This window comes from Lepus europaeus, chromosome 3, assembly GCF_033115175.1.
Source record: "Lepus europaeus isolate LE1 chromosome 3, mLepTim1.pri, whole genome shotgun sequence".
Lineage (NCBI taxonomy): Eukaryota > Metazoa > Chordata > Mammalia > Lagomorpha > Leporidae > Lepus > Lepus europaeus.
The window spans coordinates 52,536,877-52,551,453 of NC_084829.1; the positions used below are offsets into that span (position 1 = coordinate 52,536,877).

At 51.1% G+C, this 14,577-nt stretch overlaps 1 protein-coding gene across 1 annotated transcript in view; it reads right to left on the minus strand.

Moving 5' to 3' along the window:
* The window catches only part of TRAM2 (translocation associated membrane protein 2), a 91,989-nt gene that overhangs the window by 11,051 nt on the left and 66,361 nt on the right, over nucleotides 1-14,577 (minus strand). Inside the window, exons 3-6 of the mRNA XM_062186261.1 lie at nucleotides 10,834-10,943; nucleotides 10,220-10,336; nucleotides 940-998; nucleotides 123-207 (exon numbers count right to left, since the gene is read on the minus strand). Of these exons, the coding sequence (XP_062042245.1) occupies nucleotides 123-207; nucleotides 940-998; nucleotides 10,220-10,336; nucleotides 10,834-10,943 (371 nt within the window). The remainder of the gene's footprint in view (nucleotides 1-122; nucleotides 208-939; nucleotides 999-10,219; nucleotides 10,337-10,833; nucleotides 10,944-14,577) is intronic.

Below are 14,577 nucleotides of genomic sequence, written 5' to 3' on the forward strand. Positions count from 1 at the left end.
GTACTCCTTCCCCAGGCCAGCCAACTCCCTGTGCTTCTGGGAGGGGAAGGGAGGGTCCACTGGGAAGGGCTGACGGCAAGCGGAGAAGAGTGGCCTCCAGGGTCGGGGCAGGGAGTACTCACCTTCCGTACCTTCTGGAAGTACAACTCAGGGAGTGCGTGCAGCCAGTAGGCCAGCTGGCACAGGTAGAAAAACTTCACCTGGAAGCTGGAGACAGGGGAGCAGGTCACAGGGACAGGAGAAGAGAGAACATCCCCCAGGGGGCTGGCCAAGCACAGCGGGCAAGGAGAGGCCAGGACTGACTGCGAACGTCCCCAGCAAGAAACAACCGCAGAAGTGCAGCGAAGTGGGGTTCTTCAGCCTAGATGGGTGGGGGCTGACTGCACAGCACTGTGGACGAGGCGGCGCCCACTGCACATGCTGAACGCTCCATGGCTCTCAGCAGCGAGGGGAGACCGGACTCAGCTCCACGCCCTCTGCTCACGCTGCTCTTGAAAGGCTTAGGAGAGGCAAAGGGTGGCCTCCTGAGGAAGACGACAGGCTCAGGTGTTGCCCTCCTGGCCTCGTGGTGGCACCGAGAACAGCAGGGGAAGCTGCCTGTGACACAGCGTCAGCCGGGGGAAGCGAGCTGTCAAAGTCTGTGGGTCGCCAACAAGGCACAAAGCCCAGAGACCTTCCTGGAGCTGCTCTGCTCCTGCGTCGGTCCCCGCAGTGCAGGTGCCTCTGTGGCTGGAGCCAGTGCAGGGGACATTTCAGCGGGGGGAGTCTCTGGTCAAGAACACTGGGAGTGAGCGGCTCTGAGGCGAGTCTCCGGTCCGCACTACCTGCCCTACCAGGACCGGGATACAATCTGGTCCTCGTGCCAGCTGGCCCCTTGGTGCTCTGGCCACCTGTGGGAGGAGAAGCCAGCAGACAGGACCGCGTCATGAGCATACTCACGGGAGGTACACGTGCGGGTAGTCTTCCCAGAGGCTTCTCGGGTTTGTTAGGTATCCTTCCTGCAGCGGGAGAGAAGAAAAAGCATTGACAGACATGGACATGGGACTTCCTGGGACCCTTGGAGCAGCGCAGCTGTCAGGGACACACCTAGCCCCACCTGCCAGGGAAAGAAAGGAGCAAGAAACGTGAACAAGAGGGGATCTGTCTGTGTGGGACTGGCTGGCCCTGGGCCAGTTTCTTTACGGTGAAGGAGCGGACACAGTAGGACGCACCATGCTCCGGGCTCAGAACACCTGTGTCTGGCTGTGGTCTCACACTGGATGCATCCTCTGAGCGAGCTCATTCATCTCCCTGGCTCATCTAGGGACTCATCTGTAAAGTGAGGATTAAAACATCTGTCCCTACAGGTACTGCTGGAAACAGAGGTGACAGTCTACGTGACAGTGTCCAGCGCTGTGCCTGCACGTGGAGGCACTCGGGAAAGGCTTATAGAATGAACAAGAAAATGGACTCCAGAATCACTCCCCCCCTGGGAAAACAGAAAGCCCAGTCTGGCCTTTCACATCACCATGAGTACGGAGAAGAGCTGGATCCCGTCAGCCTGCCCACGCAGCTGGACTCTGACACCTGGCACACTGCGTGGTTTTCATTCTGCGGTCTCTCTGACTGCGAGCCCCTTCACACCAGGATCTGTTCTGGCCTTTCTCTGTATCTCTAGCTTCTACCCAGCACCTAGGACACAGTGAGGGAGTTAACCTGAAAACCTTCCCAACACAAAACATCCACAAATCCTGGATGAAATCCAACAAATAAGCTGAGCAGAAGGGGAGACCTCTGGGGGCTCCCAAAAATAAGGTGGTAAAAGCCAGACCAGGAAGCAATGGTGTGGCAGCCCTGAAAGCACTGGTCTTGGGGTCAGGGCTTGCACGTCCAAGTGGGAACAGAAGACAGTATCTTGGAGGTGGAACTTGAGATCCTTGTATAAAATCAAGACCCTGGATGGGCTACAATCTCAAAGAGAGTGTGTGCTGGGGCCGGCATCATGGCACAGCAGGTTAAGCCAGGGCACTGGTTCGAGTCCCAGCTACTCCACTTCCAATCCCATTCCCTGCTAATGAGTCTGGAAACAGTGGAAGATGGCCCAATGCCTTGGGCCCCTGCACCAACATGGGAGACCCAGATGGAGTTCCAGGCTCCTGGCTTTGGCCTGGCTCAGCCCTGGCCATTGCAACCATTTGGGGAATGATCCAGTGGATGGGAAACTCTCTCTCTAACTCTGCCTTTCAAATAAACAAATCTTTTTCTTAGAGAGAGAGAGAGAAAGAGAGAGAGAGAGAGATTGTGTGCCGACAAACATAGGGAATTGAAACTGCCCAGCCTGGGCCCAGGATAAAAACTAAGACATTTACCCTAAAGACCTGCAACCTCAGGTTTACCCTCACATTGTCTAGAGTTCAAATATATACCACCAAGGTGTTCCAGGAACCACCAAGCTAAGAAATTGGTGTTAACGGTGTTGTATGCCAGTGCTGCCCGGGGGACACACTCTTATTCTAGGGTGTACAGGTCTCTCACTGATAAAAACCTTGCTACAGATGTGTTTACAATTCAACATTACAAAATACAGGAGGAGCACGTCAACTGACGCTATGACAGTCCAGTAACAACCTGCTGGTTGAATGAAAAAACAAACAAACAAACAAACAAACAAACAAACAAAAAAAAAACAGTGAGTAGTTTCGGTTCTTACTTGCCATTGGGAGAGGGCAGAGAAGGTTAGGTCAGTATGACCTCGTTATAGAAACATGGAAATGAAGGACCAGAGAGGAACAATCAGCTAAAACGTGACAGCATTTACAGTACACAGCTGAAGTCCGGGCTGGGCCAGCAATCTCCTGCTGGGTGACTTCAGGCCAGGGGTTCTGCCATGCTCAGGACGATAGAAGAATCAACACGGTGATGGTCTGGTGAGAAGAACTCACAGTTCTGTCCACTGAGTCTTCAGACATATTTCTAAGTGAGGATGATCCGCCCAGCCTCCAGTTACCAAATGCCCTGTGACCTGACAGTAAGCATTTTCAGCAGTCTGTGGCCCAAACCCTCTATAGCCTTGGGCCTGTGTTAACACAACAATCTCCCATTAGCACAATCAGACTCACAGAACAGTGCAGACATGGTAAGTCAGAGAGAAAAGAAAATGTCTCACCCCAGACTCTTACAGCATCAATTCTAACCTCTTGTCACCACCCTGTCCTCCCCCATAAACACCTACAGACTCCCCCATAAACGCACAGAGATGGAGGGCTCTGGCCTCGTGGGTGGTGGTGAGCTCTTTCATCACCCACCATCATCTTCCTCTCTGACATTCACACTTCTGCCTTCATCAGATCTTGGACCCAGGTACAGGGACATGTGATCTTCCACACTCTCATTCCAGAAAAACCAGAGAGGTGAGACCGCCCTTTCCAAGAGGAAGTGGCAATGTATTTAATAAGACAGACGGTACTTCTGGGACAAGGGGGTGATGGGGAGGAGAAGCAGTGTGAGAGGACTATGTCTGAAGCCCCACTGATCTCATGATTTTAAACAGGAACCTCCTTGCCCTGGCCTCTTTCCTTAGGAGACAAAGAGGTCAGGACATCGAAGCCAGCAAGCCAAGAAACTCCCCAGAAAAATGTTGCCTGCTTGTGAATGTCCAGTCCAGTGGGACTAGTGGAGGGTGGGGTGGAGGGAGGAGAGCCAGGGCGGCCAGAGAAAAAATGACTCACTGCTCTGACAACAGCCTTTTCCAGACCTCTGTCCAGGCAGCTGTCTGAGGAAGGACTGGGGCTGCGGCACCCTCCGAACTTGGGCACGCCATTGCACCTGCACTCCCAGGGACTGCGTGTGCAGCCAACAGGCCTCAAGCAGACGGTTTGAAGGAGTTTTGTCCTCTTCTCATTCTACACATCAGCTCCATGAGCTGGAGCGATCCCGTCTGTTTCCCCAGAAGCCTTTCTTGGTGCTGTATGAACAGCAAGGTCCACAGGAACAGCCGGATCCAGATGTGACCCAGCCAGCCGCTGCCTTGATTCAGACGTGCCTCACGTCCTCTGACCACAAGAACACTATGCACTTGATCTGCTCTAGAGCCACGGATCTCTCAGCAGAAGCAAGTTCTGATACAACCACCAGCACGTGAGTTCTGGTTCTCAGTGAATAGTTCTCTTTGAATGGTGGACTTCAGGTTTAAATACGAAGGGAGACATCCAAAGGAAGTGAGAGCAGACCAAAGGCCCACCCACCCTGCTTTCTCTGCTGTAGCTTTTCTTCTTTTTCTGAATAAGGAATAGGAGATCAAAGGTAGATGAAAAGTTGGAGGTACAGGGAAAGACTTGTGGCATAGCTGGAAAAGCTGCCTCTTGTGACACCTGTATCCCACATGGGTGTCAGTTCATGTCCCAGCTGCTCTACTTCCAATCCAGCTCCCTGCTAATGGCTTGGGAAAAGCAGTGGGAAATGGCCCAAGTGCTTGGGTCCCTGCATCCACATGGGAGACCCAGATGAAGCTCCTGGCTCTGGCTTGGCCCAGTCCTGGCTGTTGTGGCCATTTGGGGAGTGAACCAGCAGATGGAAGATCGATCGATCGATCGATCTCTCTCTCTGTTTCAAAAAAATAATGCTGGGAGTTGATATAAAATTAATGGTTGGTCCAGACTCACTCACATCATCTGTCTGTATGTATGCAGAGACAGATATAGGAATAAACTGGTATTTTTAATAAGAGGGGTATGAGGTCCATTTTTGCTTTCTTTTTAAAATTTTTCTGCTTTTTTTCACTTAAAAATGATCATCTATGATGTTTATAATAGCATTCATCAGTTAAACTGTTGAAAGACGAAGAAGGAGAATGCATTTGCAATATCTTCATTCATCCTCTCAGCCAGTATTCAGTGAGTACTTAGTACAAGCCAGGCACTGTACCAGCGACACAGCAGTGAGCATGGTGTTGGCGACCTGGCAACTCAAGAGTTTAGGAGGGGGCCTGGCACTGTGGCGTAGTGTGTAAAGCCGACACCTGCAGTACCAGCATCCCATATGGGCACCAGCTCAAGTTTCGGCTACTCCACTTCCAATCCAGCTCTCTGCTATGGCCTGGGAAAAGCAATAGAAGATGGGCCTTAGGCCCCTGCACCCATCTGGGAGACCCAGAAGAAGCTCCTGGCTCCTGGCTTCAGATTGGTGAAGCTCCAGCCATTTCGGCCATCTGGAGAGTGAACCAGTAGATGGAAGACTTCTCTCTCTGCATCTGTAACTCTGTTCTAATAAAATAAATAAAGAAATAAGGGCCGGCGCTATGGTGCAGCGGGTTAATGCCCTGGCCTGAAGCACCGGCACCCCATATGGGTGCCGGTTGGAGACCTGGCTGCTCCACTTCTGATCCAGCAGCTCTCTGCTATGGCCTGGGAAAGAAGTGTAAGATGGCCCAAGTCTTTGGACCGCTGCACCTGCATGGGAAACTTGGAAGAAGCTCCTGGCTCTTGGCTTCAGATCAGCACAGCTCCAGCTGTTGTGGCCAATTGGGGAGTGAATCATTGGATGGAAGACCTCTCTCTCTTTCTCTCTCTGCTTCTCCTCTCTCTGTGTAACTCTGACTTTCAAATAAATAAATAAATCCTTTTTAAAAGATAAAGAAATAAATCATTAAGAAAAAAAAAAAAAGAGTGACAAGAAAACACCAGTTCTGGGCCAGGTGCAGAAAGGGCAAACTGACAGGGTTCTGCAGGGAGGCAACATGTAGGTGAAGACTTGAACAGCAGGAAGGAGCCAGCCACGGGATGTCAGGAGATGGGGCACCTGAGCACAGGGACCACTGGTGCTAAGCCCAAGAGGCAGGAAGGGCCAGGCGGAGCAGGAGTGAGGACAGTGAAGCTGCAAGGCCAAGACTGAAAGGGTCAGGAGGAAACACCGATTTCACTGTAAGTGTGAGGGAGGCTTTTAGGTAGCATGACATGCTTTAAAAGATATGTCTGAAAGCATTCACACTACTATCTTCTAGTTGTTTTCTTTAAGAGAGAAACAGACACCACAGGATCACTGCTATATTGACCCGATGGGGCAGCAGAACGCCAGGACCTCCTATTCCTATGTAACTGTAACTCAGTGCCAGGTCATCAACCTTTCCACACACACACATACATACCCTGCCCTGCCCAGTCTCCACCACTGTCCTCTTAATTTCTACAAGATCAACTTTTTTTAATTCTACACATCCACAAATACGTACAATTTTTATGTGTCTGTCACACTCTTTAAATAAAAACATAAAGATGCAGCTGGTGCTGAAGAGAAAAGCAGCTGGGGGTGGGGGGTACAAATGTCTACAAACACCTCCTCCTGGAAGGCAGGTGCTTCCTGGTCCCGGCCAGAGATGATGACGGCTCAGACGTTACATCAGGGCTTCTCTGCCTTGGCACAATGACAGCTGGGGGCAGCTCATTCTTTGTTGTGGGGGCTGTCCTTTTCTTTACAGGACACTGAGCACCATCCCTGGCCTCTGCCACGAGATGCCACATTGCCAAACGTCCCTTCGGGGGCCAAGTGTTCCCCGCCCCTTCCCTGGCTGAGAATCACTGTGCTGGGGTTAGAGACCGATGGACAGAAGCTCAGTGTGTTCCGGAAGCAGGGGTGGCAGGATCTGCTGCTGCACTGACTGTGGAGTGAAAGACAAAGAATCATGGCAACAATGGCATCATGAAGGTGGGACTTCAGAGGCGAACCAGTGCTCCTTCTCTTACAAATCTACCTCTTCTTCTTCAGCCACTTGCCTCCCATGCTCTAGATGGTCAGGCAGAGGAAGGGAAGGCTAGGAGTTAAATGGTATTAATGGGAGTTGGGGTCATTATGGCTTTCCTTGGTGGCCTGGTCATTCCTCCCTGCTGACCAGAGCGAGCAGGGGAACCGGCTCTCACAAAAGACTGCTATGTGTGTCCCCCAGAAGAGTGCTGCTGCACACCCCCAAACTTATCAGCAGCCTACTGCCAAGTCATTTAAGGATGGAAGAAGCACGCTCAGAGGGGTGCTGGGCAGCGTGCCTCTGGCTCCAATCTGGTCTCCATGGGTCACAGCCGGGGTGGAACGTCTGTCAGCGGCGGGAAGGCTGAAAGGGTAGGTGATTCAGAGAGGAGGCTGTGCTTCCCCTGCAGGACCACGTCCAGGTCTGCTATCCAGAGCCACAGAGGTGAGCACGGACTCACTGTCAACGGGCCTGGGAGCCGTAAGGATAAGACTTCAGTGCGCTGCACACAGCAGGGGGCACCACGCACAGTCTGAGTCTGCCCCCTGGGCAGGGCAGCCCAACGGCCCTGCCTGAAGAGAACAGAAGTCTTGGGTCCCTCACTCAAGTTTCCTAGTGTGCTGCTTAGAAAAACCGCTCTGTGATGTCACGGTAAGAGGAACAAATGTGACACACACAAGGGCATGTTGACCCCTGCTGGGAGAACGGGGAGACAGGGCGTTCCTGCTGAGAGCTCACACTGTCACTGCAGGCAGAGGACTGAGGACTGAGCCATCTCGGGAAGGTCGGGGAGGAAACCTCAGAGGCGTCACAGGGTCGCTGAGTTTTCCAAGCCCCAGGCCTGGGTTTCTCCCTCCTGGGACTTGGTTACAGACGGGAGGTGCAGCAGGTGGGGTGGGGGCTAATGAAACATTTCCTAGCACAACAGGCAAGGTCTTGTTACAGGGAACCCCAAAGGACCGTCTGCATTCCTTGCTTTGAAGGAATTTTGCTGTACCGAACGCTGCTTGAAATAAGAGCCCTGTTGTGTAGAAAGGGGAGGAAGATAAACTGTCTGGTGCTACAGTCACGTATGCGATGGCACTGACCTTCAGAGGATCTGAAGGTCATTCAGGGCGATGCCTTCCTGGCTTAAGGGAGGCCAAGACAGTAAAACAGAAATTGCAGTGGACAGGGCTGGTGTTGTGGCACAGCAGGTTTGGTAGCTGCCTGTGACAGAGCATCCCATATCAGAGTTTCCGTTCCAGTTTCGGCTGCTCCACTTCTGATCCAGCTCCCTGCTAATGTGCCTGGGAAAGCAGTGGAAGATGGCCCAAGTGCTTGGGCCCCTGCACGCATGTGGGAGACTCAAATGCAGTTTCAGGATCTCAGCTTCAGCCTTGCTTAGCTCCGGTTACTATGGCCATTTGGAGAGTGAACCAGATGATGGAATATTCTCTCTCTCTCTCCTGCTTTCTATGTCACTATGCCTCTGAAGTCAATAAAAGAAATCTTGAAAATCTGAAAAGGCCAGTAGATCCAAGATGGCTGAATAGGGAAAAGATGGGCTGATTTTGACCACGGGGAAGATACCAGAAGGAACCACATTCCCAGGGTACAGTTGGAGAGAAGTTTGCAGTGGAAAATCTAGAGAAAGACGACGGACACTGTGGAGCAGCAGGGATGGTACAATCACACAGCAGTGAGCTGGACGCTGGTGGGGATACCATCTCCTTGGAACAAAGTGAGAGGAACCTGTGGCAGCCCGTGCCACAGGGTAATAGTGTCTGAGGGAGAACTAGGCCCACTGACTTTGAGTCTGGCCTGGAGCAGTAGGCTGGGACAGGGTGCCCACCTAACCCTGTGAAGGGAGAACACATTGCTTTTCTCCTCTCCCCCCCACCACGGTGCCCGGCGACCAGCAGGGAGGAAGTCCCGCCTCAATAAGGCAAGCAGAGGCGGCTGCAGCCCATGCCTGACTGGAAGGTTTTATTGGAGGAACAAATCTGCAGTCCCTGCTGACTCTGTCTGGCCTGGAAGGCTGTGGCAGGAGGGAGGTTAGGCCTGTGAAGCTCTCCCCTCCCCTCACTCTGTCAAGGTGCACTTGGGCTTGACTTGTCATAGCAGGGCACCAACCGACCTCTATCGGGCAGGCAGCTGGCTCTGGAACAGCGGGACTCTCTCTGTGTATGGGGAGGCTGGCAGGGCTGAGAGTGGATCCTCTGCTCCCTGTGACTCTGCAGTAGGATGTGGGGTGTGGCTGGGTCTTTGGGCAATCACTGGGGTCTGGCTTCAGAGGGTCCCTGAGTGCCTGGGGTGGGTCATCACAGAGGGTTCTGCACTCACACTGAGAAGCACACAGATCCTTTGTATATTCATCCATCCGCATGGGTAGAGTACATAGCCACTGTGGGCTCACCCTAGGCAGCTGAACACCTTGGCAGAGAGAGGCTGAGGCTGTGATCTTAACAGCAGGAGTAATCATACCCTCCCCTTTGCTGACAATAGAGATCTGCCATGCCCAACTTGGATGTCACCCTGGACTCTTGCCCCATCCTCAATCACTGGCCGGAGCTCCCTGGCCTCACCCAGCACATGTCTCTGGGTATCTGCTGAAGGAGCAGACACTCCACTAAGCCACAGGAGCTTATTTCAAAGACAAAAGGCCTCGAAAGGGAAAACCAAGTGTTTCCACAGATGCCTAAAAATAAACACAGAAATACAAGAAACAAGAACAAGGAATACAATATAACTCCCAAAAAGGAACACAACACAACTTCAATATTAGAATGTGAAGACAAAGAGATTAATGAGATGCCTGAAAAGGAATTCAAAAGAATGATCAAAAGATTACTCAAAAACACAGAGAAGCAAATACACAAGATGAAGAAATCCACACAATATGGATGAGAAAGTCTGCCAGAAGTAGATATATTAAAGAGAAATCAAACTGAAATATCAGAAATAAAGAATTCAATATGTCAAATAAAAAATACAGCAGAAAGCCTTAACAACAGACTCGGTGAGGCAAAAGAAAGAATATCTGAGTTAGAAAACAAATCTTTGGAAATATCTCAGACAAAAAAACAAAGAAGTAGAAGAAGAAGAAATAATAATATTAAAAAAAAAGAAAGAAACTGTGCTGGGCTTGCACCTAGACCCCCAAGTCCAAGCTGTCCCTGCCACTTTAGGGATGAACACGGCTTGTAGACAGGCCTTGCAGAACAGTACAGAGCCACGTAGATGCATGGCACTGTGTTGGTAGTATCACACACAACTCCACAACCAACTGCTTTTAGACCAGATGGCTCTCTCCAGCTGGAAAGCGGCCTCTGTATAGCATTTTGCCTCTCCCTCCAATACCAGGAGGATATAAAGATCCTTTAAGAAAATAAGAAACTTGCTTCTTGCTCTCTCCCCTGCTGAGCCCTTGCAAAGATTTCAACAGCAACCCAAGAGCCAGAGCCAGAGCCAGAGCTGCCTGGTGGCCGGCCCTCACCCTTCGGCAGTCCCAAGGCCACTCACCGTCACCACCACATAGAAGCACCATATCACCGAGCTGAGATGAAAGACGACCAGCTGTCCAGATTCGTTGAACTTGTTGTGTTTGACCTTGGAGAGATGAAGCCGTTTGCTGATTTTCTAAAGAATAAAGAAAACCCGGTGTGTTAAATATCTGAGTGTATTTATCCTGGGTGGGTTTCAGACTCCTGCTTTCTCCCCACAGAAGGGCTGAGCTTTGTTAAACGCTTGAAGTTGGACAGAATCTAAGTTATCTGGCATAAGCTTACTGTGTACATACAGTGCTTAGTTCAGGGTGAGTATTTTGAGAAAGTGCTAAATGAATGCCTTCAGCCTACGCCTAAAGAAAACACTTCCCAAACATAGCATATTTGACATACCCATGGGGACACTGTCTTGTCGTATCTCAGACAACTGTCTCCCATGTCATCAGTACCACTGTCCCAGGGGCTGACTGAAGGCGGCTGTGACAGGGACAGGGCCCCGAGTGTGATGAGGCTAGTCCAGTCAACAGGACCAACGAGTGGGTGAACGAATTCAGGGCTACGGTTTCCTCCCAGAATGGAGGGGAAAACTCCCCCGCAGGGCACCTCCACAGTTCCTGACACGTCACTTACATCTAAAATGTACTCCTGAACCACAGCGTGCAAGATGATGGTGATGAAGATGTAGAACAAGATTGTGACCAGGTCCTTCGGGCCGTAGTGGTAGTGCACAGTCTCGCTGTCTGTGGAGGTAACAAAGAGTCCTGTCAGCATCCCTGGGATGAGGAAGCATTGTGGGACCCAAAACTGGAAAGAGACAGGAAGTAGGGTGCGCCATCAAATGCTACCCATTTGCTGTACCTCTAGTCTCTGCCCCCAGAATCCTGGCCAGCCTCTGGACTTGGCCCCTGGGAAGGGCCAATAGGGAGGGCTAAGGAGAACCAAGTGTACCACAGATGTGTGCTAACTGTTTATCTCATGAGTCTGGGTAGGAGGGTACATGGCTGGTCTTCACCACTGGTTCCATCACTTCCTGGCTTGTGGGACTCTGGCTAAGTGACCACCTGCTGAGGCTCAACTTCCTCCCCTTGTGAAATGGGACTGCAGTCACACTTCACCCAGGAAACACACTGTGGGTTAAGAATGTGAACCTGCCACTGCAGTGGCTTTCAATGTGGTAAGCCTGGGCTTCAGCAGAAGTCAGCTTAGGAAGAGCCCTGGCAGCTCTGCCAAGAGTTGGATCACTGGAAATGGACCTGCCCTGGAGTCGAAGGATGCCCAGGTCAGAGCCACAGATCTTATTGGCTGTAAGCTGAAAAGCCCTTCACTCAGCCCAACTTCCAAAGTGACCACTGCAGCTGAGGGGATGGTCAAGTAGGGTCAGCAACATTGCAGGCAGAACTGTAAATTTCTTGTTAGAGATGCCCCCTGCCTTTACCTGGCCAGCTCTCCTCCCAGGCCAGCCAAGTAATGAAAGTCAACAGAGTGCCTTCCCCTAGGAGGTTCACACCTCCCTTAGGATATACCCCATGTGAAGAGATAGATAGGTCTGGGCCTCTGAATTTACAAGGCCTAAAGCCCACCAGATTATTATCAAGCCCCTTCTATCAGGTTTTATTTGCCTCTCAATCAGAAAACTTCATTGTAGCTTAGACAGCACCTTTCTTAGCTCCTCTAATAATGACTCTGTCCTTTGTTCTAGGCCCTGTCTAGTGCACTTGGGCCTCATTCCTTTGTAATCATAACCTCTACTCTACCACCAATGGCTCTACTCCCAACCTGTGTGTACTGATGGTCCTCTTCCCCACTTAATGCTGTATAATTGTTCAGACCTGGTTAAGGCCACTCTTAGGATCATTGGTTACTATCCTCAACCTGTCTTTTATGACCTTGTCTAAATATGATCAGAGTCGGGGAACTTGGAAGGCTTCCATAGCCTTGGCAACTCATGACGACAGCCTAGGATGGTTACTGGCGCCATAAACTAGAGTGTCAATTTGTTGGGTCAACAACAGGAGCCACTGTGCACTTGCTCCCCATGTGGGATCTCTGTCCTTAATGTGCTGTACATTGTGATTTAATGCTATAACTAGTACTCAAACAGTATGTTTCACTTTGTGTTTCTATGTGGGTGCAAACTGTTGAAATCTTTATACTAAATTGATCTTCTGTATATAAAGAGAATTGAAAATGAATCTTGATGCAAATGGAAGGGGAGAGGGAGCGGGAGAGGGGAGGATTGCGGGTGGGAGGGAAGTTATGGGGGGGGGAAGCCATTGTAATCCATAAGCTGTACACTGGAAATTTATATTCATTAAATAAAAGTTAAAAAAAAAAAAAAAAGAATGTGGACCTGGAAGACAGAGCACCCGAGTTTCTTCCCATGTGGCCTTGGGCATCTCTATGAGTGCCCTTCTGTGCCTCAGTTTCCTTATCTGATTCAGCTCTCTGCTATGGCCTGGGAAAGCAGCAGAAGATGGCCCAAGTGCTTGGGCCCCGCACCCACATTGGAGACCTGGAATAAGCTCCTGGCCCCTGGCTTCGGATTGGCCCAGCTCAACCATTGCAGCTGTTTGGGGAGTGAACCAGCAGATGGAAGACCCTTCTCTCTCTTTCTGCCTCTGCCTCTCTGTAACTCTGCATTTCAAATAAAAAAATAAATAAATCTTTTTTTAAAAAAAGTTCAGGAAATTCTATTATGAAAGAACTCTGCATGGGTTTCAAAATTTCTTTGCACCAAAATTAACTTATCTTTTTTAAAAAAGATAAGTTATTTCAAAGTTATTTCAAAGACAGAGAGCTCCCATCCACTGGTTCACTCCCCAAATGCCTGCAACTTCCAGGACTGGGCAGAAAGCTGAAGACAGGAGCCAGGGACTCAAGCCAGGTCTCCTGCACAGGCAGCAGAAACCTCGTCACTGCAGCCATCATCTGTTGTCTAGGGTCTCCATCAGGAGGAAGCTAGAGTCAGGAGCTGCAGATGGGGACTGAACCCTGGAACTCTGTCTCAGATGGGACGTGGATTTCTGAATCAGATCTTAACACCTAGGCCAAAATGCCTGCCCCAAACTTACCTTTTAAATCCCATGGACTTTTTGATGTATGTATTTGCTATTATTCTTGTTGTTGGGGTACTATTAGGATTAAATGATCATTTATGTGCCAGGTGCTTATCACAGTGCCTATAACGTAGAGTAAGCATGCAATGACTGGTGGCTTACTATTCAGTAGTAAGGGATTAGACAGAATCCCAGGGTAGAGATATTGTAAAAGCTCTGCCACTGCAGCCTCCTTTCCTACATACAGAGGAGACTTCATACCCTTGCTCTAGTTTGTAGGCTGCAGGGCTCTGGGAGCCTGGCAAATGCTGGCCTGGAGCTCGTGGCCCTGTAAACCATCCGCCAGCTCCACGCAGACACACTGGCGGCCTGTCCAGCTGTGCTGCATCGCCCTGAGTCACACATGTATGAGTCATCGCTTTGCTGGGACACATTTACCAGAAGGTAGGCGCGGGCTGCCTTGTTCCAGGGTGTCCAGGGAGTGAAGGCAACCTGACTTGGTCACTCTGGGCATCAACATGAACCCTGCTACCCCGGCCTGCAAGACTGTGATGAGCAGGGAGAACACATGCACTTGGCAACCAGACACACTTTCCTTTCTGCTCTCTCTCCTCCTTGCCTAAGGACCTCTGTGAAGGGCACTGGGCTCAGTGGCACAGCGCAACATGCAGCAAGAAGATGGACAAACCAGCACTTACAGGCAGACAGGCCCAGTGCAGCCAAGGGTGCACAGAGAGAGCCAGCACAGATGTGGGCCAAACTTCGGTGAGGGTCGTCGGTCAAGGGGAACAGAACAGCACTCCAACTTGGGAGTAAGTGGAACAGCCAAGCCATGGTGGGAGGCATCCTAGGTGGAGGAAGCAGCATGTGCAAAGTAGGACTGGAAGGAGGCTGTGGTGCTGGGGGTGGCAGGGGAGGTGGTTATGGGAGCCACACAGCTGCTGACAATGGCTGGGGTGTTGCTGACACGGTGTGGACTTCACCCTGAAGGTAACATGGGCACACCAAAGAATTCAATCTACTCTGTGGTCTAACAGGCTTACTCTGGCAGCAGTGGGCAGTGGCAAGCCTAGAGGTAAGGACAACAGTCAGAAAGCTATCCCTAGGCCGGCGCCACGGCTCACTAGGCTAATCCTCCGCCTTGCGGCGCCGGCACACCGGGTTCTAGTCCCGGTCTGGGCACCGGATTCTGTCCCGGTTGCCCCTCTTCCAGGCCAGCTCTCTGCTGTGGCCAGGGAGTGCAGTGGAGGATGGCCCAAGTGCTTGGGCCCTGCACCCGCATGGGAGACCAGGAAAAGCACCTGGCTCCTGCCATCGG